Source organism: Corythoichthys intestinalis, chromosome 5 (genome assembly GCF_030265065.1).
Source record: "Corythoichthys intestinalis isolate RoL2023-P3 chromosome 5, ASM3026506v1, whole genome shotgun sequence".
In the NCBI taxonomy this organism is placed as follows: Eukaryota; Metazoa; Chordata; class Actinopteri; order Syngnathiformes; family Syngnathidae; genus Corythoichthys; species Corythoichthys intestinalis.
In genome coordinates this window covers 21,668,403-21,694,266 of record NC_080399.1, presented here as the reverse complement: position 1 = coordinate 21,694,266, position 25,864 = coordinate 21,668,403, and the positions used below count along the sequence as shown (strand labels likewise).

The following is a 25,864-nucleotide window of genomic DNA, read 5'->3' as shown; positions in this document are numbered from 1 at the left end:
GGAGTCGTCTTATATTCGCGGTCTAGACATTATACCCATTCACAACGCTAGATGGCACCAGATATCATTGAAGCGATGTTGTCATGACAAATCTCAGCTACTCTCCCCATTCATGACGCTAGATGGCGCCAGATATTATTGAAGCGATGTTCTGTCATGACAGATCTCAGCTACTCTCAGGTTTAACCAGTTTGCATTATTTTATTGCAATGTTTTTCCTTATTCAGATTTGCTTCAAGACTACAGTTACAGTTAGACTCTGATGGTTAATGCAGTTATTGCAATTTTGTTGTTTTATCGTATTAGATTGGTTTATTTACATTTCAAAAACCAGAAGCCATTCATTTACGAATGTGATTGCTCTTTAGTTTACATATTTAAATGTTCAGATGTTAAGATTTGAATGAGGCAAAATAACATGCTTTTTCTCAAATATATTGTTATAATCATTTGTTTCAGATGTACTGTAATTATTTTCTGTATAAAAATTAATTTGGTGTTCAAAAAGTCTTTTTTCAAACTTGAGTCTTGAAAAAGAGGGCGTCGTCCTATAACCAGGGCCGTCTTATATTCGGGCCAATACGGTATGTTTAGTGCGATCGCTGGCGATAGTGGGAGACACGGTAGCTACTATTCCTACCTGCCTATTCATCTATTGACCGAAAAGGAACATTATATCAAGTACAAGACAACTTTTTAGAGAAATACAAAAGAAATGCTTGAATCGGACAACACATCAATGGCTTACATCCAAAACAATCTGTTAATTGTCAGCGTTAAATCTGTAATTTTTCATTCACTAAATAGGCCTGAATGACATTGGACGGCTTTCTCGCGACAAGTAAATATGCGTGATTTAATTTACAAACTGAAACCTGCTAGTTCATCATCAGATTTGTATGCTGCAGCAGAAATTTGCAATGAGAATAAAAGGGTTGTGATTCAGAATACAATGTAAAGCTGGAACGATTACTCGAATAATTTGAGTAACTCAATTTTAAAAATTAATCAAGGAATTTTCTCTGCCTCGAGGTATCGTTCAATTTTGCCTGCTCTCAGCATGAAGTTTTGCCCGGACTACTTTTAATGCAGCACAATGCGCTGAAGACCGAGGCAGCGAACATATTTGATTTCAACCATGCTGAATATAGAGGTAACGACGAGGAAGCAGACGAAAGCGAAGAGAAAGGCACCAAGAAAGAGCAGAAAATGTCAGACGTGTGGGAGCATTTCAAGCTGGACACCAAGGCGAACACTGTTTCATGTATTCACTGTAAAACAGCGCTTGCATAACACTACAGCACGTCTTCAATGCTGAGGCTCCACCGAAGGCACCGCATTTACTCCGAGAGCGGAGGAGCGATACTCGGGAAAAAGTAAAATTAAGTTAGCGTAGCGCTAATAAATAAGATTAACGTTATTGTAACTTGCTAACGAAACGTTAGCCCTGCGGAAGGCTAGATTTCTATTAATTATGACTGCTGCCGATGTGTGGCTAACTTGTCTTTCATACAGGCTTTATTTAATCTGTAAAAACACAGCGCTGTAGAGTGATGAGGTTGCAAAGTAAAAACATACTAAAGCTAAATGTTTAGTTTTAGATCACAAGTCATTTATGGATAAAACACCAAGTAGCACTGGTGCCTATTGTGCTCCAATACAGCAGGTATCATACATTTATTTAATTTTTTTTTTTACACTGCAAAAACTCAAAATCCAATCAGGACTTACAATTCAGACTAACATAAAACTAGAACTTAAAAATGGCTTGACACAAATGGAAATTCAATTGAAACACATGGGAAAAACATAGCTTTTAAGTGATGTGTGTTATCAAGCGTAATGACATTTTTAGGTAAGAAATTAGATCTTAAGTTTTTTTAGTGAAAGCAGTGAATTTGTTTTGTTGTTGTTGTTGGCTGTTTTCAACAATGTTTATCTAAAATAGAGGCAATGATTGTCAGAAAATGGTTCAATATTAGGTGAAATGTCTTGTTTTCTCAAGTATATTTATAATTGCCCTTTACCTAAATAAAATGTTTTATCCCATTACTCAATTGATGGAATGTTCAGTAGAATACTCGATTACTAAAATATTCGATACCTGCTGCTCTAATACAACGCTCACACATGACTACACAAACGAGAAAGTAACTGTGAAACTGTGCTAACCAGTGAGACGAAATCCTATGAACGCATTTATGATTATTGTTTTTGTCAGGATTCTGTTAATTTAAAAAAAAAACAACAACAACTGTAGCACACAACCTAAATATGAAAATATACAATGTATGTGAACTCACCTGTGACCCTGCATAAGATGTACTATTGTTTATGACCACTTTATGGATCTTCCCAAACCTCCCAAAGTACTCCGGTCGTTTTAGGACCTGTGTGTGGAACAAAAAACAAAGCTCTTTCATACACATTTGTCAACACTCACTCTACAAGCCTAAACACTTACACTGAGAAAAGTAAGACTTGTGCAACTAAATTCAAGATTAATTGAATTGTGTGGTTATCTGTCATTTTAACTTTAAAAAGCAAACATTGCTCTCCATAGGTTTTCGCTTGACGTGACCACATGAGCGATTTCATCATGGCTTCCTTTCTACCATCATTTAAGAGGGTAAATGTGTTTTTGTGATCATTTAGAGTTACCAAGTAGGATAGACTGCTTGTTTTTTGGAAGGTGGAAGGAGACAGCCAGAACAGAACCAGTGGTGGAATGTAATGAAGTACTTTGTTACTGTACTTAAGTACTTTTTTTTATCTGTACTTTACTTGAGTACAAATATGAAGTGGTACTTTTTACTTCACTATATTTCACAAGATGTATCTGTACTTTTTACTTTACTACTTTTTAAATTGTCGCCTGCGTTACACGTTACTTTTGTTTGTTTTTTGTTCTCATTGTGAATTGATAGTTTTGCTTTCAAGCCTCCGGCTTAATCGCTAAACCCTGTGCAACTATACCGTAATTGAGCACTAGAGGCCGCAACACAAGTACAAGAGATAAGGCAGGTGAACAAGATACTGACCAACAAAAAACAACAGTGAGAGCAGCGTGCCTTCAGATGGGTGTTTACTAGAGTAAGGTTTTTTTTAGATACTTGTCCTTTTTTCCTCTGGATCTGCACTTTTACTTGATTAAAAAAAAAAGTACTTGATCCACCACTAAACAGAACACAAAAAAGGGGGAAGAGAGGAAGGGAAAAAAAGGGGGCCTGAACAAGGCATGGTCCTTGATTAGACCGACTGTATGACAACCTTGTGCAAAATATATTGCCGCAACTGAATGTCTAGGACAGTCATGTCTAAAGTCCGGCCCGGGGGCCAAATGCTGCCCCTGGTCAAATTTCATTCGGCCCCCAGCCTCCGTCATAAAATCAATAACGTCTGGCCCGCACACAGACTATTAGTAAATTGGTTAGCAGGACTGCTACCATCATATGAAGTAGCTTCAACACCAAATGCTGCTCCTCATTTACCCACTAAAAGGCAGCAGCACTCTAAGCAACATTACCCCATGTGACCCTTAACTCCCAATTTTCTAAAATGGTGACAATCAACAAAAAAAAGAAAGTTGACTGCGACGGCCGACGCTTCAGGCATAGGTGGAAATTGGACTATTTCGTCACTAAAATACGCAACAACTGTGTCTGCCTCATTTGCAAAGAGACAGTCGCTGTTTTAAAGAGTTCAATTTGAGGCGATATTACCAAACAAGAGACGCTGACATTTACGACAAGATTACAGGGAAGATACGTAGCGAGAAATTAAAGCAACTTGAAGCTAGTTAATTTCACAGCAGCAGTATTTCGCAAGAACCCGAGAATCGGAAAAGAACGCCACAAAGGCTAGTTGCGAGATTGTTGATATTAATTTAAAAAATAATAATAAAGCAAATGTGACACCGAGAATGGCTTGCTAAAATTTGCTTAAATATATTGCTCTACGTAAAGGACGTCAACCAAGGTCGGCCCCCCACATTTTTACCACACCAAATCTGGCCCCCTTTGCAAAAAGTTTGGACACCCCTGGTCTAGGATCTTTATTTTGAATTGTTCTGAACAATTGAACCATTGTTTTTGTATGTATTCATGTCGTTTTCCAACGGATGCTAAAGTTGCTTGTTTACTTTCAAGCTTAAGCTCTGAAGAAAGAAAAAAAAAAAAAGAAGAATCAAAATAGTGGTCTGTGATAAAGTAAATTATGAGGCAAAGTCAAGTCAAAATTAGATTTTTCAAGCATAGGATTTGACGAAAATCGATAAACTAATTTCTAGTGCTGCAACTCTTAATCCATTAACTCGAGTGATTTAATCATAAAAATGCTTCGAATCAAATTTTGCTGCTTCGAGTATTCGTTTGATTGGCTTTGTAATGGCTTGTTTTAGTTTTATTGATTTGGGTGGATACATTGCCCTCTAGTGGGAAAAGTGAATATGACAACTTATTTAACATGACCGATTCCTGCTGCTCCCTGTTAAGACCAACATAAGTTTTTGTTTAATGTTAAAATGCATTTGTAATTTAGTTAATAGGTATATTTATCTGTTTTTTCATAGGAATATGTCTTTGAACGATTTGTTTAGAGCATTGTAAAAAAAAAAAAAAAAAAAAAAAAAAAAACATTTTATTGCTTTTAAGGTATCAGACTTTTGCTATCCAAGTTAGCTAATTGTTCTTTTGTTGTAGTGAGATCCTTTTTTTTTTTTTTTTAAATATCCTTTGAGGCCAACAAAAGGTATTTTATTTTATTTTCTAAAGAAAGTGCAATTCTGCATATTTTGAAGAAACACTCGGGAATTTTATTTTGTATTGAAATTTAATGCTCTTTATCAAGCCTTTGTTTTTCATCTCATAAAATTTATTCGAAAATGCATTAAATGTTCCTAATCTAATTACTCAATAATTTGAACTAACTAGTTGATAGACTAATCGACTACTAAAATAATCGATGCAGCCCTACTAATTTCCAACTGGTTGCCATGCTTACCTCGGGGTCGGCGAGGCGTTGCGAGAGACCCACCACGAATACCAGGTTTCTCTGGACCACTCTGACGCTGGCCAGGTGCTTACGGTTTTCCGTCACCTTCTGCTTCTTCTCGTTCTGTTTCTGCTTCTTTTCATTCTTTATCCTCTGGATCTCCTCCTGTGACAGAGGCTTGTACACAGCGGGGTCCTCTGGGTATGGCTGCGCGAAAACAGCAAACATCAACAATAGAGTCAAGCGTCACTAAATCAAACCTTACAGTGCCTGCATGTCAATTTGAGGAACGCCACTGTAATCTACATAATTGCCAATTACGAAGCAATGATATCATCATGGAAGACATAATCATTTGGCAACATCCCCTGAAAATAAGTTGGCAGGTCCGTGACCACTAAAAATTTGGATGATAGTGTAGCTACAGTATACAAGGTGCATACCTTAATTTTTTTTGCCAAAAATATCATAAACAATATCGTCCAGGCATTATTTTTTAACCTGATTTTTATATTCTATTTCAATTAAGTAAATATTAACTCATTTGTTGCCATTCACGAAGATACAGGTCCAATACATTTTTACTGGAAGTTGGGGGGGGCCTGCAGTGATCGAACCTCCCAATCAAATTTTGGACTAGACGTATACTGCTGTCAATGGCACTGAAATGTGATCACTCAATGCCAGCCGCTCCAGTTCAAACTGATTTGACGTCCCACTTTAAACGGTAGTGAATGCGTGACTGTTAAGCAACATTAAAGACTGACTAATTGGCTGTTGTCTGACACATGTCCTGTCATTTTCAGTGCTTTATTCTAAGACACAGCTGTCTTCAAGTGGGCGCTTCACTTCCACATTCAGTCATTTTTAGGGGTGTGACAAAATATCGAAATGGTGATGAATCGTGATACTTTGTATCCCAAAAGGTTATCGATATGCTCCTGCCAAGAATCAAGATATATTTCTAAAAGGTGTAAGATTTAAAAAGCTTGAAAAAATACTGAATTAGTTCAAAAGTGCAACTCTTTAGCATTCAGAAACACTAAAAGAAATGAATAGAAATTATTGTGGTGGTCAGTAAATGTTACTTTTATAGAGAAAGTGCAGGGAAATATATGTGGAAGCACTCCATTCTGAGGGGAAAAAATATGGAATCATGAGAAACAAACACAGAAATAACAATCAAGACACATCTCTATTGTTTAGTAGCACCACCTCTGGCTTTTATGACTGCTTACAGTCTCTGAGGCATGGACTTGATGAGTATTCGACATCAATTTGGTGCCAACGACAAACATAGTTTCCATTGAAGGGATAAGAAAGCTGTCTAAAATTTCCATGTAAACTTGTAAATTTATTGAAGATTTAACCACAGCCATCTCCCCAGTGCCTCTGCCTGACATGCAGCCCCAAATCATCAGGGACTGAGGGAATTTTGATGTCTTCTTCAAGGAAATCCTCTTTGTAAATCTCACTGGAACGGCACAAAAAAAAAGTTCCAGCATCATCACCTTGTCACGAGTCAAGAATCTGCATTGGACAAGGTGATGATGCTGGAACTTTTGTCTGGTGCTGTTCCAGTGAGACCTTAAATGGCCCAAAATTACCTAATTGCCTGGCATTAACTGCCACTGACAGCCATAGACGTTCAGTCCGTTTGAAGTGGGAGGGATGTTTAAATGTCCCAGTTTAAATGGATTGGACGTCTACTAGTGATAAACTAATTCCAATTCACACTAGAAGCTTATTTTTCTCTTAATTAGTTGTTGGAATGATTAAAATGATTTTCTGACCAATGTATCGATAATCGTTGTATCGCCATATCGTCAGATCATCGTTATCGTGAGCTTTGTATCTTATCGTATCGTGAAGTACCAAGAGGTTTCTACTCCTAGTCATTTTCTTTCCAATTTGTTCATCAAGCAGGGGTGAAGCAGGAAAAAATCATGTGAAATTTGCACCATGTTTGTGTGAATCTGACCATCAAAACAGACTAATTGTTTCACGATTCAACAACCTCGATGATAGAAATTCCCAGCCTTGCATAATATCTAATGTTATGAATTCATATAGAAAAACATGTGAGCCCATTACTGTATCATATTGGACGACGTGCACCGACCAAAACAGAGACCAATCATCACCCGAACTGTGTTGATGTTGCGCAATACTTATTTCTACCTCTTATTATATTACAACGATTGCCCAAATATTTGTATATAACGGACGTTTTAAACAATTTGAAGATAGTGATGTGTTTATGGGCTCGGGAATTTCAGTACTCAAATAAAAGGAAAGTTATACAACTTAAAAACAAAAACATTGCTTTGAAAAAGCTTATAGCATACACATCACAGATAATAAGCATGTGCTTCATTTTGCAGCAAAGACATCAGCAAACTGGGTCAGCACATGACAAGTTGGCATAGAATGTTTTTTTTTTTTGGAAAAGCGACTTTGTTGTGGGGGTACTTACTACATACAGTAGAAGTGGGAACCTCTTGGTACCTCATGATACGATTAGCGATACAAAGCTCACGATAACGATCTGACGATACAACGATTATCGATACATTGCTCAGGAAATCATTCTACAAATTACTAATAAACAGAAAAACAAGCTTCCGCTTTGAATTGGAATGAGTTTATCACTAGTAGACGTCCAGTCCATTTGAACTGAGAGGGTGGCAGCGAATGAACATTCGTTCATTCGCTGCCATCCCTCCCACTTCAAACGGACTGAACGTCTATGGCCGTCAGAAACAGCGGACGCCAGGCAATGAGGTTATTTTGGGCCATTTAAAGTAATTTACCTGTTGATTTTCAGTTACTTCCTGTTGATTTTGGGGTATTTTATGGATCACTTCCTGTTTATTTGGGTTACAGAACAGGAAGTGACCTGTGAATCACCAAAATGAATAAGCAGTGACTCAAACTCAACAGGAAATGACCTGTAAATGTCCTAAAAACAACAGCAGGTGACCTGTAAATGCTCAGAAAATCGGAAAGAATGACTGTGAATGCTCTGGTTTTGAATGAACGAACGTTCCCAGTCTAAATGAATTGGGCGTCGAGCACCGTCAATGCCGCCTTGGAGTTAACCATGACATTAGTATGGTGGAAGATTTTGGTAGCAACTTGTTGGTTCCTTTTTAAATTTTTTTTTAAGACATTGACATCTTTTTTAAAACGATATCTCGATTCTTGGCAGGAGCATATCGATAACCTTTTGGGATACAAAATATCACGATATATCACCATTTCAATATTTTGTCACACCCCTAAATGAAAGCATATTATATTTGAAAATTTAAAATAACAATGGAATAATGTGTTGTTTTTCAGTCATAACAGCCAAAATATGGCAAACAACTATGATATGGCAAAGAAAATGACTGTGACACCCTTGCTCTAAGTTGCCTAAAAGTACTCCAGCACCCGTACAAGTCTCTTAAGGAGAAGCAGTACAGACTATGATGAATGATATGCTACTGAACAATTAATTCCTTCATTCAGGAACATATAACATGAATGTATGAACAGATTCAAAACTAAAGTATCAAGAAAATCCTGTTCAACATGTTTAAGGCAAAGAAAACATATGTCCATTCAAGCCTTCCTCACCTTTCTGCAGGCCGGGCAAAGACCGTTCTCGTCCGTGCGGATGCGATGCCAGCAGAAGCGGCAGATCTGGTAGCCACAGGTGCAGGGGAAGAAGTTGACGTCGTCGATCTCCAGCGGCTCCATGCACAGGGGGCACTCCATGGGGTCGTCCTTCATGTCAGGGCTATGGGACATCCTATGGCGCGGCGAGGCTGAGCTTTGAAGCGGTCGAGGATCACAAAACTGCGAGGAATTAATTGCAAAAACATTGTGAGCAATGCTTCGGAACAATTATTTCCTACCATTGACGGCACTATAAGTGCAATCTGTTTTGACTGGGAAAGACGAAGTGAATGACAGCTGCCAGATCTCCCAGACAACATGGATTGGTTGTGTAGCGCCATCAATGGTACTAAAACATGAGCATTCACTGCAAGTACTTACAGTATAAATGGACATTTAGCTTCAATGGCAAGCATTGAGTAACTTTTGAGTTAATTATAAATTGTCCTCAAATGAGCATATCCGACTCTGGACTTGGCAATCAGAGGTGCATGTTGACAAACTACACTCAAATTCTCACCTATGGATAGCCTTTCATGATGCTATTAGGTGAGTTTTTGCCATGTAGGTAGCAACTACATGAAAACTGTGAGGCTAACTAAAGCACCAGCTAACCAGCTGGCATTTGTTTACTAATGAAACCGATAAATGCAGTACAACGAAGACAATTTAGTATCGATATGCATTCCTTCACTGTTACCTAACGAGTATAAATAACGTGTTGTTAGCAGTCATGCTCTACTTAGTATGTGACAACACTGGCTGCCAGAACTTGGGAGTCCGACCCAGATTTAAGGACTTAAATATAAGCGCAAAGATACGAAAGATGGAAATAAACAAGAGCGCTTGAAAGCCTCTCCGTGCAGTTCGCAATGCAGTTGTCAATCTATTGTTTGGCTGCTGTATAGTACAATCAAAGTATGTCACATCAGCGGGCCACCTTCCGAATCGTACCTTCTGACAGATGTTATTTGACCACCGCTAAGGAGAAGCTAACATTAGTCGCGAATCGCATAAATGGAAGCTGCTCTTTATATAAGAAGACAGGCAAAGAAAGAGGGGGGAAAGGCGTCCGCAGAGTGGCCGGCGGGGTTGGTTACCATTCAACTTGTCCGTGTCCAAGATAAGAGTGTTAATACGACACTAATATTGACTACTTTATAAAACGGTTGACATGTCGTGACGTTTCCCTCCTTCCATAGTGACAGCTCGCTTGTAGATAACCGCCTAGCGTTGGTTAGCCCGGGATGCTAACAGCGGAGACTTACGGACGCGGCCTACGAATGCTAACGGGGAGCTGGACCCAAGTTGTCAGTGATTAAAACGCCTGACAGCGCTCTCACCGGCTCGGAAACACGTCGGCGGGGTGAGAGCGGACTCGAGGGCACTCGGCGGATACCCGATGGGGCCCCTTTGGTGATTTGGGGGAGGCGGAAGGCGAGTTAGCTGGTCTTAGCAACTTGGCTTAACGTTAGCGTTACTTACCCTGTCCGTATTTAGCTGAGGATTCCACTCCAAGAGAGTCACACCGAATTGGGCGGGGACTGCGAGCCAATGTGAGTGAAATGTCAAAATATCTCGAGGCGGCCACTTGGGATAACCGGGGATGTGTTGTTCCGTTTTAATTAAAAGGCTATAAAGGTGTTTTTACCCCTGTCTTTTCTTAGTATTGAGGAGACAATTTACGCTCAAACCACCATCTTAGCTAGCTTTAAAATAGGGAGGAGGGAGTGGGGCAGTACTAGACGCCACTGAGCCTGCGCAAAGAAAGAGTGGTGCATTGTGGGGGATTGAGTATTTACCCGTCATTTTGCGGTTGCTAGAATTGTGTAACATTCGCGTCCGTACCTGTGAATGTTGGCGATTAGGGGCGGGATGGAATTTATGTATTATAAATCTTTATGTATACGTATATGCGGGTATATATATATATATATATATATATATTAGGGCTGTCAAACGATTACAATTTTTAATCAAGTTAATTACAGCTTAAAAATTAATTAATCGTAATTAATCGCAATTAATCGCAATTCAAACCATCTATAAAATATGCCATATTTTTCTGTAAATTAAATATATATATTCTGTAAAATAATTTGTTGGAATGGAAAGATAAGACACAAGACGGATATATACATTCAACATACGGTACATAAGGACTGTAGTGGGCATTTAACTCTACTGTCATTTAAATCTGTCTATGCTGTCCTCACTCCGAAGCGTCTACTTTTTCCAAAGCTAGACAGCTAGTGAACGACGCCTTAATAATCAGACTTCTTCCTTTTTCATCTGATTTATTAATAAAATGGCCTCAAACCACTGTCCTCTTTAGACCGTAGTGAAACTACAAAAAAAAAGTACACAAGCATTGCATTAGCAACAACGTTAGCTTAGCACGCTATACAGGTTCACCAAACATAAACAAAAAGCGTCTCATACAAAAAAATATAACATTTCGCTTACCAACATAATATGTACATTCTTTACAACAACCATACTTACGGACAAATCTTGTCCAAGGATCATATAAGCACAACATTACAACGTAGGCGTCAGCCCGAGACTTCATGCAGCCATATTGAACTGGCAAGAAAGCAATAAACCATGTTGCAAAGCGACCACAAGAGTTCGCTGTTACACAGCACAAAAAACCTTGCTGTAAAATTTACCAAAAGGCAGAATACTGTCTGAGCGGGACATGTGCGTTAATTGCGTCAAATTTTTTAACGTGATTAATTACAAAAATTAATTACCGCGCGTTAACGCGATCATTTTGACAGCCCTAATATATATATATATATATATATATGTATGTATCCACCACTCCTTGATGTCTACGATTTCTGCATCACAACCCTTGTTATATTACCATGTTTCACCCATAAAATCCCCCCAAAATCCAGCTGTGGCCATTCACAGCAGTGTCTTGACACTCAGTGATACACACTGCATGGAGTTTTTGTATCGAAACAAGGCAAGTATGCGATCATATCTCGTTAAAGTCGTGGCGTCTGTAATTCTGCTCTCGCGTGCTCTCACCGCCAGATAGGGTTTTGCTGTTTAAAAAACATTAAAAAAATTTTTTTTAAAAAAGCCCTCCTGTTCAAAATTTTTCTTGCCCCAGAAAATTGAGATTTTAAGCTTTCCAATGATGTATCACACATGCATATCGGACAATTTTGGAATTTGGCCATATTGGGGGTCTCAGAGCAGAACTTCAAGTCACATGAGTGTTTTTCGCCATATGTATATAAATATATATATATGTGTATATATATATATTTTTTCGATCCAAAAACTCCATGTAGCATGTATCACCGAGTGTAAAGACACAGCTGTGAGTGGCCATGGCCAGATTTTGGGGGGATTTTATTGGTGAAAAATGGTAATATAACAAGGGTTGCAAGGCAGAAATCACAGACACCAAGGAGTGGTCGAGATTTTCTTTTTATTGTTTACCCTTTTAAACTTTTTTTTCCTTCAAATTTTCTTAGTTTGGATCAATTATTTATCATCTCAAATAACGGGGAAAATGCGACAATCAAAAAAAAAAAAAAATACAGTTAAGCGATAATTACAAGGTAGATATCCGTGACTTATTTACAGACACCATTTTTTTCCATTGTGACGTAATTTGTTTAAAAGGTGAAAATATACAAGTGAATAAATTTGAATTGGATAACTGTGAATAAATAAGTCGTTTTTTTTCTTTTAAATTAAATATTAAATATCAATTAATGATTCCAAGCTAAAAATGACAGACATTTCGAATCATAAATATCAGTACTTACCTTCTTTTTATGGCTGGGTTGAAACAAAAGTTGTTGCGCGACGTGTGTAAACGGGGGTTTCTACGGTAAAACGGACAAATTAAAAATAGTTCGGGGGCTTAATGCGCCATGAATCTGCTATGGCAGCATATAGACATATTGTTTTATCAAACACAACAGTTCTTTTGGCTTAAAATACAGCAGTTTATTTTAAAGAAGGGTGCAAGAGCAGAAACTGCTTTTTCAGCCTTGTCTGTGTTTTCCGCCATATATATATATAGCACATTTTTAATAATTATAATGATTTCATTAATTATAATAAGTTTAAAAAAAGTGTTAGTAATTGTATTTACTATTTTATAATAGTTTAACCAGGTATTCAATACATGCATTTTAAAAATGAATACATTTTAAGTCAAAACATAAAAGTTTTGAAAAGTAAATCTTTTTAGGAGGAAACCTCTGGGTTAATACAAAAAAAAAAAAAACATTGCTTCCGATAATGTATACAATTTAACCCCTTCAGACCTAAGCATGGTGTTGAAGGACATGACGCGTGCACGTCTCTAAACCAATGAATACACTGAATTTAGTTGCTAGTGCCACTTCTGGGAGGTTATTGGATGAAACTTTATCCATCGAAATCAAATCATCAGTTTTGGTACGCCCTCTTTGTTATTATTGGCTCTTTGAAAACGGCTGATGAAACGCAACTTCAAAAAGGATAACGTAAAGTGCTTATTTCTTATTAAAAACACATCAACATTAAAAAATAACCAATAAAAGCATGAAATATCCCCAACCCAAAAATTGCACTTTGTTCTGGTGTTTGAGTAGAGTAAAAATCAGAGCAGCTTTTTTTTTTTTTTTTGCCCTGCAGAAAAAAAATGCAGGTCTGAAAGGCTTAAGAACATTTAACAAACTTTACCTACCTCATTGTTAAATTACCAATTACAAGCTTGTTTTATTACAATACTTTTACAATTTTGAATGCCCATTTTTGTAAATATGTTTATTATATCTTTTCATGGGAAATTACTTGAAGAAAATATATTTTAGTAAAATATCAAATAATACAGCATGTATAATTGTGTAATGTCCTCTGAAAATAAGTCATCATTCAGCCATTTATAGCTAAAACACTGGCCAAAAATACAGTGGTTTTGGACAAGAAGTGTGGCGTTAATTTGTCAGTACATACTGTTACAGACAGATAAATACAGTTTATGGATGTATTAATGAACTGAACAAGCATCTTTTTGTAATGTGGGAGGAATCTCGAGTACCAGGAGAAAACCCACGCAAGCACACACTCAAGTACTAAAAAAAAACCACATTGTAGGCTGAGCCTACCAACTCCAAATACTTTCAGGCAACCCACATAAATGCCGGTTTAGGCCAGCTGTGATTTTGGATGCAGTCGGGGTCGACAGAGTGTGTAGTCAGCACAGGGGCGATTGGATGCGGTGATGTAAGGGACAGGCGTGCGGCGAGAAGACCCATCCGAACGCAAGCATCCGTGTCTCGACCCTGTATAATCCCAGCAATCAGCGCCCCTGCAAAACTGCAAAAAGGGTGATAATTTAGCCGATGAGTTAAAAACATCAGAGGGAGTTTATACCTATCTCCAGCTCCTGAGACGTTCATCGTTTCATGGGCTGCTACACTCAGCGCTGGGTAGTGGACCGCACATAGTTTCCCTGTCTGCAAATACAAATGGACACAATAAGATGTTTTAAGTTATAAGGATCTTCACATTTTTGTATGAGTTGCAACCTAACCCGGGTTACCTCACTTAACATTTCTTTTCTTATTTAACTCTACAGTGGTTCCTTGTTGTGAATGAAAGCAGGAAAGTTCTTACCTTTTTCTGTTTCCTTAGTTTAAGGTTGACAGAACCTGCATGGTGCTCACCACACACCAACACACCATTCTCCCCCAGGGTCACCACTAAACAGTGGAGATGCTCCAGCAGGGGGCGTGAGAGGTCCACAGCCAAACTCAGTACCTGCTCCAGTGAGTTTGGAAGCACTGACGTCCCCCCCAAAACAAATCCTCACTTGAACATCAATACACTTAAAGACACTGGTCCTTCTAAAAAAAATTTTGCATATTGTGATAGTTTTTTATTTACTGTAATGTACTGATAAACATTAGACTTTCATTTATTTTAGATTCATTACACAGAACTGAAGTAGTTCTAGCCTTTTTTTGGTTTAATATTGATTATTTAGCAAAAAAGTCAAGAAAAAACAAAAACCCCTATTTCAAAAAAATAGCATTTCATGAAAAGGTACTCTAAAGAAGCCACTAATCTAATCATCTGAATCAACGAATTAACTCAAAACCCCTGCGAAAGATTCCTGAGGCTTTTAAAAACTCCAAGCCTGGTTCATTACTTAAAACCGCAATCATGGGCAAGACTGCCGACCTGACTGCTGTCCAGAAGGCCGTCATTGACACCCTCAAGCAAGAGGCTAAGACACAGAAAGAAATTTCTGAGCGAATAGGCTGTTCCCAGAGTGCTGTATCAAGTCACCTCAGTGGGAAGTCTGTGGGAAGGAAAAAGTGTGGCAGGAATCGCTGCACAACCAGAAGAGGTGACCGCACCCTGAGAAAGATTGTGGAGAGGGGCCGATTCCAGACCCTGGGGGACCTACAGAAACAGTGGACTTAGTCAGAGCCACCGTGCACAGGCCCGTGCTAGAAATGGGCTACAGGTGCCGCATTCCCCAGGTCAAGCCACTTTTAAACCAGAAACAGCGGCAGAAGCGCCTGACCTGGGCTACAGAGAAGCAGCACTGGACTGTTGCTCAGTGGTCCAAAGTACTTTTTTCAGATGAAAGCAAATTTTGCATGTCATTCGGAAATCAAGGTGCCAGAGTTTGGAGGAAGACTGGGGAGAAGGAAATGCCAACATGCCTCAAGTCCAGTGTCAAGTACCCACAGTCAGTGATGGTCTGGGGTGCCATGTCAGCTACTGGTGTTGGTCTACTGTGTTTTATCAAGGGTCAATGCAGCTAGCTATCAGGAGATTTTGGAGCACTTCATGCTTCCATCTGCTGAAAAGCTTTATGGAGATGAAGATTTCATTTTTCAGCACGACTTGGCACCTGCTCACAGTGCCAAAGCCACTGGTAATTGGTTTACTGACCATGGCATTGCTGTACTCAATTGGCCTGCCAACTCTCCTGACCTGAACCCCATAGAGAATCTGTGGGATATTGTGAAGAGGAAGTTGAGAGACACCAGACCCAACACTGTGGATGGGATTAAGGCCACTATCGAAGCATCCAGGGCCTCCATAACACCTCAGCAGTGCCACAGGCTGATTGCCTCCATGCCACGCCGCATTGAAGCAGTCATTTCTGCAAAAGGATTCCAAGTATTGAGTGCATAGCTAATATAAATAATTGAAGGTTGACTTTTTTTGTATTAAAAAACTTTTTTGTATTGGTTGGATGAAATAACGCTATTTTTTTGAGATAGGGATTTTTGTTTTTTCTTGACTTTTTTGCCAAAATCATCAATATTAACTAGGGCTGTCAAAATTATCGCGTAAACGGGCGGTAATTAATTTTTTAAATTAATCACGTTAAAATATTTGACGCAATTAACGCACATGCCCCGCTCAAACAGATTAAAATGACAGCAGTGTAATGTCCGCTTGTTACTTGCTTTTTGGTGTTTGGTGCCTTCTGCTGGCGCTTGGGCCCAAATGATTTTATGGGCTTCAGCACAATGAGTGAGCATGGTGTACTTATTGAAATCAACAAGGGCGAGGCACTAGTTTATTGTTTGATTGAAAATTTTACAAATTTTAATAAAACAAAATCATTATGAGGGTTTTAATATAAAATTTCTATAATTTGTACTAACATTTATCTTTTAAGAACTACAAGTCTTTCTATCCATGGATCGCTTTAAGAGAATGCTAATAATGTTAATGCCATCTTGTTGATTTATTGTCTTAATAAACAAATGAAGTACTTACTGTATGTACTGTGTGTCTTATCTTTCCATTCCAACAATAATTTCCAGAAAAATATGGCATGTTTTATAGATGGTTTTAATTGCGATTAATTACGATTAATTAATTTTTAAGCTGTAATTAACTCAATTAAAAATTGTAATCGTTTGACAGCCCTAATATTAAAACAATAAAAGGCTTGAACTACTTCAGTTGTGTGTAATGAATCTAAAATATATGAAAATCTAATGTTTATCAGTACATTACAGAAAATAATTAACTTTATCACATTTACACATTTTATTTTTTTAAAGGACTATTATAATCGTGTATAGGTTTGTACCATCAGGTGTTTGGAGGCCAAGTGTTTTGTTCATGGTACACAATTCTGCCAGGTTGGGAGATGCGTAGGACAACGACTTCCAGGCGTCAGACAGAAAGGGCTTAGAAGCTTTTTCTGAATCTGTTGGTTCATACCAAACTGCACAGCATAAAGTCAATAATAGCAGCAATTTCAATGTTAGGGATTTTCTCTTTTGCATTTGAAGTGTACCGTTGATGTTGTGCTCTTTTGCGACAGAGCAAACGTATTTGATGGTGGAGGTTGGGATGTTTCCATCAAGACACACCAGGGTGGATGACAAAAGCTGCTTCTCAAACTGGGAAACCTGTAGCAAGATAGCGAAAGAAATCAATAAAAACATGAAAATCATTGGACTTTGGAAAGAAATGGATTTGGTAGTATGATTAGAAAACTTACATATTGTTCTGTTATTTGCTGGTGAATATCCATGTCACCCAATCCGAGACTGAGTTCTCCATTTTCAGTGATCACGGCACAGTAAGTTGCTGTACTTTGGCCTTCCAACCTCATCACGCCACTTGTGTTCTGACAGAAAAATAACACAGGCCAATAACACATTCAGCATATCGCATCATGGACTAAAAGCAAGGGTGTAGGTTTGCATAGGAACGGTAAGGACATAACACTAGCAACTTTTCAGGATGCTCAAATTGACCCCACCAACTTTTAAACAACATTATTTACATTATTTAATGACTTCATTTATATAGGTAATTCAGATTGCCTTTCCATAGGTTGTAAGAATAGAAATGACCCTACCATTATTAAGTCATCATTTTCATTATGTTCAGACCCCTTTCCACTTGCTGAAAGTGTCTGTCCATTTTTCCACCATAAACACACATTTCATTGGCTGATGACTTGTATTTATTTAAAATGTAATTATTTTCTACATTATTTATTTTAAAAATATTTTTATTTGCAGCCCATGCAGACATTTGTAAAAATAATAATACATTAATCATAGTCAAGGTTAAAAGTTTTCATTTTTTATTGAGTTTAGCTGTGCTTGTGGGCAAAAGCAGTAGTTTTACCGGAAGGAAGTCTCTATTTTTTTTTTTTTAGTTATACCCTAAGAAGTTTTTTCAGTTAAATTTATCTCTTTAGCAAGGGCGTATGTTTGCATAGGGACGGTAGGGACATAACCCTACCAACTTTTCAGGATGCTCAAATTGTCCCCACCAACTTTTAAGCAACCTTATTTGCATTTTAGAATGAGTTCAGTTCTATAGGTCATTTAGATTGCCTTCCCATATGTTTTAAGGATACAATTAACCCTACCATTATAAGTGAAATATTTTCATTATGTTCAGACATATATTTACCCCTTTTTTACTTGCTGAATGTGCTAGTCCATTTTCCCCCCTCACGTTCAACTCACGTTTGATTGGCTGATGACCCCCCCACACACACGTACTGACTCGATAAAAATATAACATGTCGCCAACATGCCGCCTCATCTGCCCCCTTCAAAGAGGAGGGATATAAGAAGTTTTTTTTTTCAGTCAACAGCAGCCACTGTAAGTAATGTAAAAAGACATCAATGTTATGGAGGCGGGGAACACACCGCTAATTTTGCTACAGATATGTTGCTACAACCTGCATCAGTGTTTGCATAACATTAAACTGTGCAGATTTGCTAACCTGCGAAACTCGAGTAGGAAGCTGCTTAGAGAGAAGTGTCCTCCACTTTTGTATGTATTTTCTGCTGTTAATGTTAATTAAACTGTGAGAAAGGTAGTGAACCGAGGTTTACCCCTTTCTACCCAATTTTCATTTTTGTTTTGTTTGTGTGGTCTTAAAGCAACACCTGGTAACTTTTCAGTTTTAATCGATTTTAGCGACGCTGGTGGACAAAAGCGGTAGCTTTTTGAAGACTGCGTTTCTCATGAGGACCAGCGCATGAGCGCATAGTGTCTTCCTATGACGGGCATAACAGAAAATAATTGAGAAGCATTGTTACAACTCAATACAGATTTATTTTGCAATGATCAGTTAGCCTATCAATTAATTAGGTTCATATTCGTGAGAAATGTAGCCCTGACCCCCATTTACCCAATCTGTTTGGTCTTATTAATGTCCCATCCCCAGCAAAAAGTGTACATGCATGTTATGCTGTTATATCGTCGCTACCAATGTTGAGCCCAAACCTACACCCTTGCTCTTTATACAATGTAGGTGATATTAAGAAAAAATGTTTATTTTTCACATCCTGGATAGCTGGGCGATTATTAACAAGTGTGTATTTATTGTGTATCAGTGTTGTTTTTGGCAGCTTTTAATTTTTGTCTTAGTCTTAGTCTTTTGGATGTCAGTACTTATTAGTCTTAGTCATATCTTGGTGATCTCAAAGTGTGTTTGTCTTTGTCTATGTTTTGTTGACGAAAACTCAAAACTAATTTTGTCTGGTTTTAGTCGACGTTTACTAAAAATATTTTTGTCTGTAAAATAAAAAAATAAAAAAAAGATTACTCCAAAAATAAATTAAGGTTCCAAACTATTTCGAATGAATTTTGACAGATGAGCACATATTGTCGCGTCTAAAAAGGACAACGCCAAGATGATAATGCACACTCAGCTGGAAAACAGTACATTGTTTTTAATTCATTATACTCCCTTGATGCTTCAAACTGTGTGGGAAAAAAAAAAGGTGTCCAAAGTTTAAGAGGATGCTCGCCATTAACATTAGCCTAATGCTAACACGAACACGAATGCTATGCTAATGCTACAAGTTACATTTATTGTGTGTTGATCACACAGAACAGACCTTTAAAGGCTAATGCAACATTGCGTATTCTCTTTGACCAAGTTAATAAATCTTACCGTGTGTGCAAGCCTTGAGACTGGAGAGGACACTGCCCTGTTGAGTGGGGGGTTGGGGCGCAGCACGTCACATGAGTGACACAACAAGACGCTGCTATGATGTAGGCTAACTACACATACAATGTCACACATTGTGAATATGCAACGAAAACTATTGCACATTTTTTTAGCTCGTCTCATCTCGTGAGCCGAAAACTGGCATTAGGCACGTTATGTTTCAGTCACTCAAACACGTTTTTAGCTCATTATCGTCTTGGCATCGTCATGAAAAAAAGTGTTCGTTGACGAAATATTATTATAATATTACGCTGACGAAAACGAAACTATTGCGTATGTTAATATAATTTATGTTCAAATATTGCAATTTAAATTTGCTAGTAAAATCCAGACATTCTGGAAGTTTTCAAAATGTTTCGTAGTAGTTTTTGAAAACAAAGGTTTGAATCGAACGGTGTTTCACCTGAACAAATAGACGTGAAAGTTAGTACAAGTCAAAACAGATTTATTTTGCATTGATCATTTAGACCAGGGGTCTCCAAACCGGCCCTCGAGGGCCGCTGTGTGTCCTGGTTTTTGTTCATACCGATCAAGCAAAGACCTTTTAACTAGGGCTGTCAAAATTATCGCGTTAACGGGCGTTAATTAATTTTTAAATTAATCCCGTTAAAATATTTGACGCAATTAACGCACTATGCCCGCTCAGACAGATTTAAATGTCAGTACAGTGAAAGGCCAACTTGTTAATTGTGTTTTATGGAGTTTTTCCGCCCTCTGCTGGCGCTTGGGTGTGACTTGCATATGTTATATGGCGTAATGTCGCCCTCTGCTGGCGATTCAGTGCAGCGGATTATTTGGGTTTCGGCGCGCTTTTCTGACGTGATTATATGTCGACGTGAACTCACACTAATAGACAGTGCTATTCAGACCAGCTAACGTCCGCATCCAGTATTCAGTGGCAGTTCTCATAGCCCCATCACACTGTTTGTGTCTAATACATGCATCGCTTGTGAGTTATATTCCTCCTTTGTTTATATTCATGAGCATTAGATAGTTATTGATGATGTGTATTTGAATTTGTTCACATATATGGTGAAATGCAGTTACATTGTTAGATGCTTGCGAGCTAATTGGCTAGTGCTACTGCTCAAATGGACACGTGTGTGTACATTTTATGTTATTTTGTGATTTATGCAAGTTATTGACACATTGCCTTGTTATTTTCAGTTTTACAAAAATACAAGAAATGTGCTCCTGTCAAAAAGAGATGACTTCAGTAAAGCCCATGCAGCTTTGCCACACCGTCTGATTTCTTTTTGGAACTTATGTTCGCTATCTGTCAATTTGTGTACTCACACACATTGAGGACAGAATTGGGCTACTAGTTTATTTTTTGATTGAAAATTTTACAAATTTTATTAAAACGAAAACATAAAGAGGCGTTTTAATATAACATTTTATCCATGAATCACTTTAACTGAATGTTAATAATGTTAATGCCATCTTGTTGATTGTTATAATAAACACAGTCCTTATGTACCGTATGTTGAATGTATATATCCATCTTGTCTTATCTTTCCATTCCAACAATAATTTACAGAAAAATATGGCATATTTTATAGATGGTTTGAATTGCGATTAATTGCGATTAATTACGATTAATTAATTTTTAAGCTGTAATTAACTCGATTAAAAATTTTCATCGTTTGACAGCCCTACTTTTAACCAATGTGTTTTTTGCTAAAACAACCAGCACCTGACTGCAATCAACTGATTACACTTATAAAACACCAGATTGGTGAAAAGGTGTGGTCTTGTTTTCTTGGAGTGAAATCCTTCACCCACTGTGGCCCTATATGGAATAGTTTGGAGACCACTGACTTAGCCTGTCAATTAATTACCGTAATTTTCGGACTATAAGCCGCTACTTTTTTCCTTTATTTTGAATCCTGCGGCTTATAGTCCAGTGCGGCTTACTGTATTTGTTGATGTATTTGGGATATAGGTAACACTTTATTAAATAGCGGCATCATAACACTTTCATAAGACCGTCATAATTATGACATTACTGAATGCTTATGTCATTAAGTGTCATCCGGCAAATTATGTCACTAACTCCATTTATGTCCAGCTCGGATCTTTTGGGTCCATTCAAAGGTGAGATAATTTGCTTGATGACACTAAATGACATCTGTTATAAGCATTCATTAATCCTCATGACAGTGTCATGTTATAATTATGATTGTCTAATGACAGTCATAAGACTCCACTGTCCAATAAAGTGTTACCAAATACCATAACTAGCAATAAATGAAACAACTGGAACAGTAACTGAAGAAATATTTAGCACAGAACATGAATTTTGATTGTTATTTATATTTGTAGCGCTGCAATGCATGCTAAGAGGCATGTTGGACAACAACAGTGTTGACAGCAGGAGGCAACAGAGGTTGACTGTCTCCCCCAAGGAAGCAGTGATGGCCAAATGAAGCAATGAAGCTTTGCAGTCAGTTGGTTCAAATCTGTTTGGTCTTTATGTTCCGTCCCCAACAAAAAGTCTATACGCAAGTTATGCTGTTAGATCGTCCCTACCAATGTTGAGACCAAACCTACGCCCTTGACTGAAAGATAACTTGAACAGCAGCTGATGGCTACAGGGTGAAAATTTTCATATGAATTTCTGGAGCGTTTTTAGTAATTACCCTACTGATGACAGACCATATGTTTGCAGTAGTTGAAGACGGCATCACTGTGAGAATCGGCACCAGTGACTGAGATGAACATCGGCTGATGGCCCAGACGACTCAGACAATCTTCAAACAAAAAATGCACACCCCAAAAATGTACTCAATTATGTATGAAACCACGACCAAGTAAAGCTCACATAAACCTACCAGCGATGTTTCGTCCTACGCCTCCATATGACTGACTAACACTTCCTGGGTTTGTCTGTCCAAACTCAGAATGACAGCAAAAGTTTAAAAATGACCATGCATTATCAATGCCAGCAACATATAGTGACAGGCAGAAACATTCTAATGTAATACAAAGTCTTACTGACAAAGGCATCTACTTTTTGTGACATTTTTTAGCTTGATTTTCCTATTGAAAAATATGTGCCTTAGCTGAATAAAGGTTAGGAAACACTAAGAAATGTCATGGAATATGAACGTACTAGAAGACTTTTCGTTTTTCCTTTTGCAATAAAATCCACATTTATACCCCCGATGACAACCTGCAGTAGAATAGAATAAACAGCATTATAGAAAATCATGTCTCTTCAAAATAAATCATCAGCACTCACAATATCAGATTCAGATTGTTTCGAGGGATGATGTGCTACGCTGCTTGACTTTCTTTTTTTCATCCGCTTTGAAAGCGCACAGGCTATCTGGCTGCCAATTTTAGCGTTGTTATGAATGAGTGCAATGTCTACAAGCAAAATTAAGGAGCGGTAACATACAGTGGGGCAAATAAGTATTTAGCCAACCACTAATTGTGCAAGTTCTCCCACTTGAAAATATTAGAGAGGCCTGTAAGTGTCAACATGGGTAAACCTCAACCATGAGAGACAGGAGGTGGAGGGAGTTGAAAGTCTGTGTTGCCCAAGGACAGCCCCAAAACATCACTGCTCTAGAGGAGATCTGCATGGAGGAATGGGCCAAAATACCAGCAACAATGTGTGAAAAGCTTGTGAAGAGTTACAGAAAACGTTTGGCCTCCGTTATTGCCAACAAAGGGTACATAACAAAGTATTGAGATGAACTTTTGGTATTGACCAAATACTTATTTTCTACCATGATTTGCAAATAAATTCTTTAAAAATCAATGTGATTTTCCGTTTTTTTTTTTCCCACATTCTGTCTCTCATGGTTGAGGCTTACCCATGTTGACAATTACAGGCCTCTCTAATCTTTTCAAGTAGGAGAACTTGCACAATTGGTGGTTGACTAAATACTTATTTGCCCCACTTGGCCATAGACTTAAAAAAATCTATTGAGTTAACACTTCGTCATTCTTTGCATCACTCCTTCCCGTAGGGGGCTGTACCAAAGTCCGCTTTATTTAGCAATAGTCAGTCGAAGACAGAACACGCTTGGACGAGCCCATGCTTGGATTTTGGAAAAAGTACGAAAGCTGTACCGCATACAAACAGGAAGGATTGTCTCAGGAGTGATGTGTTCGAGGATTCAAGGTAATTATTATATTTTTCATACAATGCATGCATTTTGAAACATTGTGAAAAAAATCAGTGGGAGAAAATAGGGGCTACAGCATTGGCATTATACTTCGACATATTTATGTAAAAAAACTGCTAACTGCCCGTTTTTTTTTTTTTTTTTTTGCTTTTAACCAAGAATCGAGACTGTTTTACGTCCATATCAATAAAGAATTCAGGGATTTAAGCATTTATTCACAAGAATTTTCAACGTAAAAAGCTCTATGTGTTACAAAGGGGGCGACCCCAGTGACTACACTATCAGCATATTCAACATATTTATGTAAAAAAAACTGCTATCTGCCCGTTTTTTTTTTTTTTTTTTACTTCTAACCAAGAATTGAGACTGTTTTACGTCCATATTTATAAGGAATTCAGGGATTTAAGCATTTATTCACAAGAATTTTCAACGCAAAAAGCTCATTGTGTTACAAAGGGGGCGACCACAGTGACTAAACTAGCAGCATATTCGACATATTTATGTAAAAAAACTGCTTACTGCCTGTTTTTTTTTTTTTTTAACGTTTAACCAAAAATTAAGACTACAGATGTCCCGATCAATCGGCATCCCGATCGATCGGGTCCGATCAAGTCATTTTTAAAGTATCGGAATCGGCAAAAAAATATGGGACATGCCTTTTTTTAATATATATATATATATATATATATATATATATATATTAAATAAATCGTTGTCTAATTGTATTTAACGTTACAGACATAATGTGTTACACTCTTTCAGAGTCTTTAGTTTAAGCTTAAGGTATAGTTATCAAATTTATCGCGTTAACAGCGAGAATTAATATTTTTTACGTTACAATATTTAACGCAATTAACGCATGCGCTGCACGACCCACTTACACATTGTCGCATTCAATCGATAATGGCGCCGCTCTACCCGTACAGCATATAGAGCTAAAAGGCAGCGTAAAATTAGTAGAGTGAATTTTGGTAGCCTTTGGAGCCTTTCTTTAAATGGCTAAAGCCTTGCAATCCCTCTCCCAACGATTTGAATAATCATGGGAAACAATGTGGAGAAGAAAGGTAGTAGTTGATCTTTTTCTTAACACCCTATGTTATTTCCCAACGCAGAGAAGATATATCAATTGGTACCACGACGCACAGTCATGGTTGCACTTCCCATCATGCGTTTGGGCAGAAGTTAAATGGCTACAGTATAATTTACTGAAAGCTCAACAAATACACTAGATGGCAATATTTAGTCACAATATACAAAGTCACATTTATCCTTTAAGAATTACAAGTCTTTCTATCCGTGGATCCCTCTCACAGAAAGAATGTTAACAATGTAAATACCATCTTGAGGATTTATTGTCATAATAAATACAGTACTTATGTACTGTATGTTGACTGTATATATTCGTCCGAGTTTTATTCATTTTTTTTCTTAATGCATTGCCAAAATGTATATGATCGGGAAAAATTATCGGGAATGATTGGAATTGAATCGGGAGCAAAAAAAAAGCAATCGGATCGGGAAATATCGAGATCGGCAGATACTCAAACTAAAACGATCGGGATCGGATCGGGAGCAAAAAAACATGATCGGAACAACCCTAATTAAGACTGTTTTACGTCCATATCTAGAAAGATATTCAGGGATTTAAGCATTTATTCACACGAATTTTCAATACAAAAAGCTATTTGTGTTACGAAGGTGGTGACCACAGTGACTAAACTAGCAGCACATTTGTCATATTTACGTGAAAAAACTGCTAACTGCCCGTTTTTTTTTTTTTTTTTCTACTTTTAACCAAGAATCGAGACTGTTTTACGTCCATATCTATAAAGAATTCAGGGATTCGAGCATTTATTCACAAGAATTTTCAACGCAAAAAGCTCTTTGTGTTACAAAGGGGGCGACCACAGTGACTAAACTAGCAGCACATTCGACATATTTACATTAAAAAAACTGCTAACTGCCTGTTTTTGTTTTTTTTTTTTTTTTTTTGCTTTTGACCAATTATTAAGTTTCTGATGTGAAAATTGAGTGATTTATTAGCTATTGAAAACATGCAGTGAATAAAAGAAAAAATAAG

The 25,864-nt window shown here is 37.7% G+C and overlaps 2 protein-coding genes and 1 long non-coding RNA gene across 7 annotated transcripts in view; 1 reads left to right on the top strand and 2 right to left on the bottom strand.

The window, feature by feature from the left end:
- The window catches only part of cnot4a (CCR4-NOT transcription complex, subunit 4a), a 32,483-nt gene extending 22,109 nt beyond the window's left edge, over positions 1-10,374 (bottom strand). For 2 of the 5 annotated variants that reach the window (XM_057837416.1, XM_057837419.1), the window contains exons 1-4: positions 10,144-10,374; positions 8,617-8,838; positions 5,002-5,199; positions 2,305-2,390 (exon numbers count right to left, since the gene is read on the bottom strand). In XM_057837416.1, coding sequence (XP_057693399.1) covers positions 2,305-2,390; positions 5,002-5,199; positions 8,617-8,790 — 458 coding nt within the window. In that variant the 5' untranslated portion in view covers positions 8,791-8,838; positions 10,144-10,374. Of the gene's footprint in view, positions 1-2,303; positions 2,391-5,001; positions 5,200-8,616; positions 8,839-10,001 lie in introns of all 5 variants that reach the window. The other 3 variants (XM_057837418.1, XM_057837420.1, XM_057837417.1) reach the window with 2 other exon arrangements.
- A 3,057-nt stretch (positions 10,375-13,431) lies between these two features.
- zgc:136858 (uncharacterized protein LOC678543 homolog) overlaps positions 13,432-25,864 on the bottom strand; it is a 29,961-nt gene continuing 17,528 nt past the window's right edge. Inside the window, exons 10-19 of the mRNA XM_057836651.1 lie at positions 22,890-23,017; positions 22,761-22,820; positions 22,480-22,543; positions 22,304-22,398; positions 17,162-17,290; positions 16,955-17,069; positions 16,745-16,882; positions 14,296-14,462; positions 14,053-14,135; positions 13,432-13,995 (exon numbers count right to left, since the gene is read on the bottom strand). Coding sequence (XP_057692634.1) covers positions 13,800-13,995; positions 14,053-14,135; positions 14,296-14,462; positions 16,745-16,882; positions 16,955-17,069; positions 17,162-17,290; positions 22,304-22,398; positions 22,480-22,543; positions 22,761-22,820; positions 22,890-23,017 — 1,175 coding nt within the window. The 3' untranslated portion in view covers positions 13,432-13,799. The remainder of the gene's footprint in view (positions 13,996-14,052; positions 14,136-14,295; positions 14,463-16,744; positions 16,883-16,954; positions 17,070-17,161; positions 17,291-22,303; positions 22,399-22,479; positions 22,544-22,760; positions 22,821-22,889; positions 23,018-25,864) is intronic.
- On the top strand, positions 20,403-22,703 carry LOC130916165 (uncharacterized). Its single transcript, XR_009063232.1, has 3 exons — positions 20,403-20,594; positions 21,971-22,243; positions 22,317-22,703. It is a non-coding gene; the product is annotated as an uncharacterized LOC130916165 (long non-coding RNA).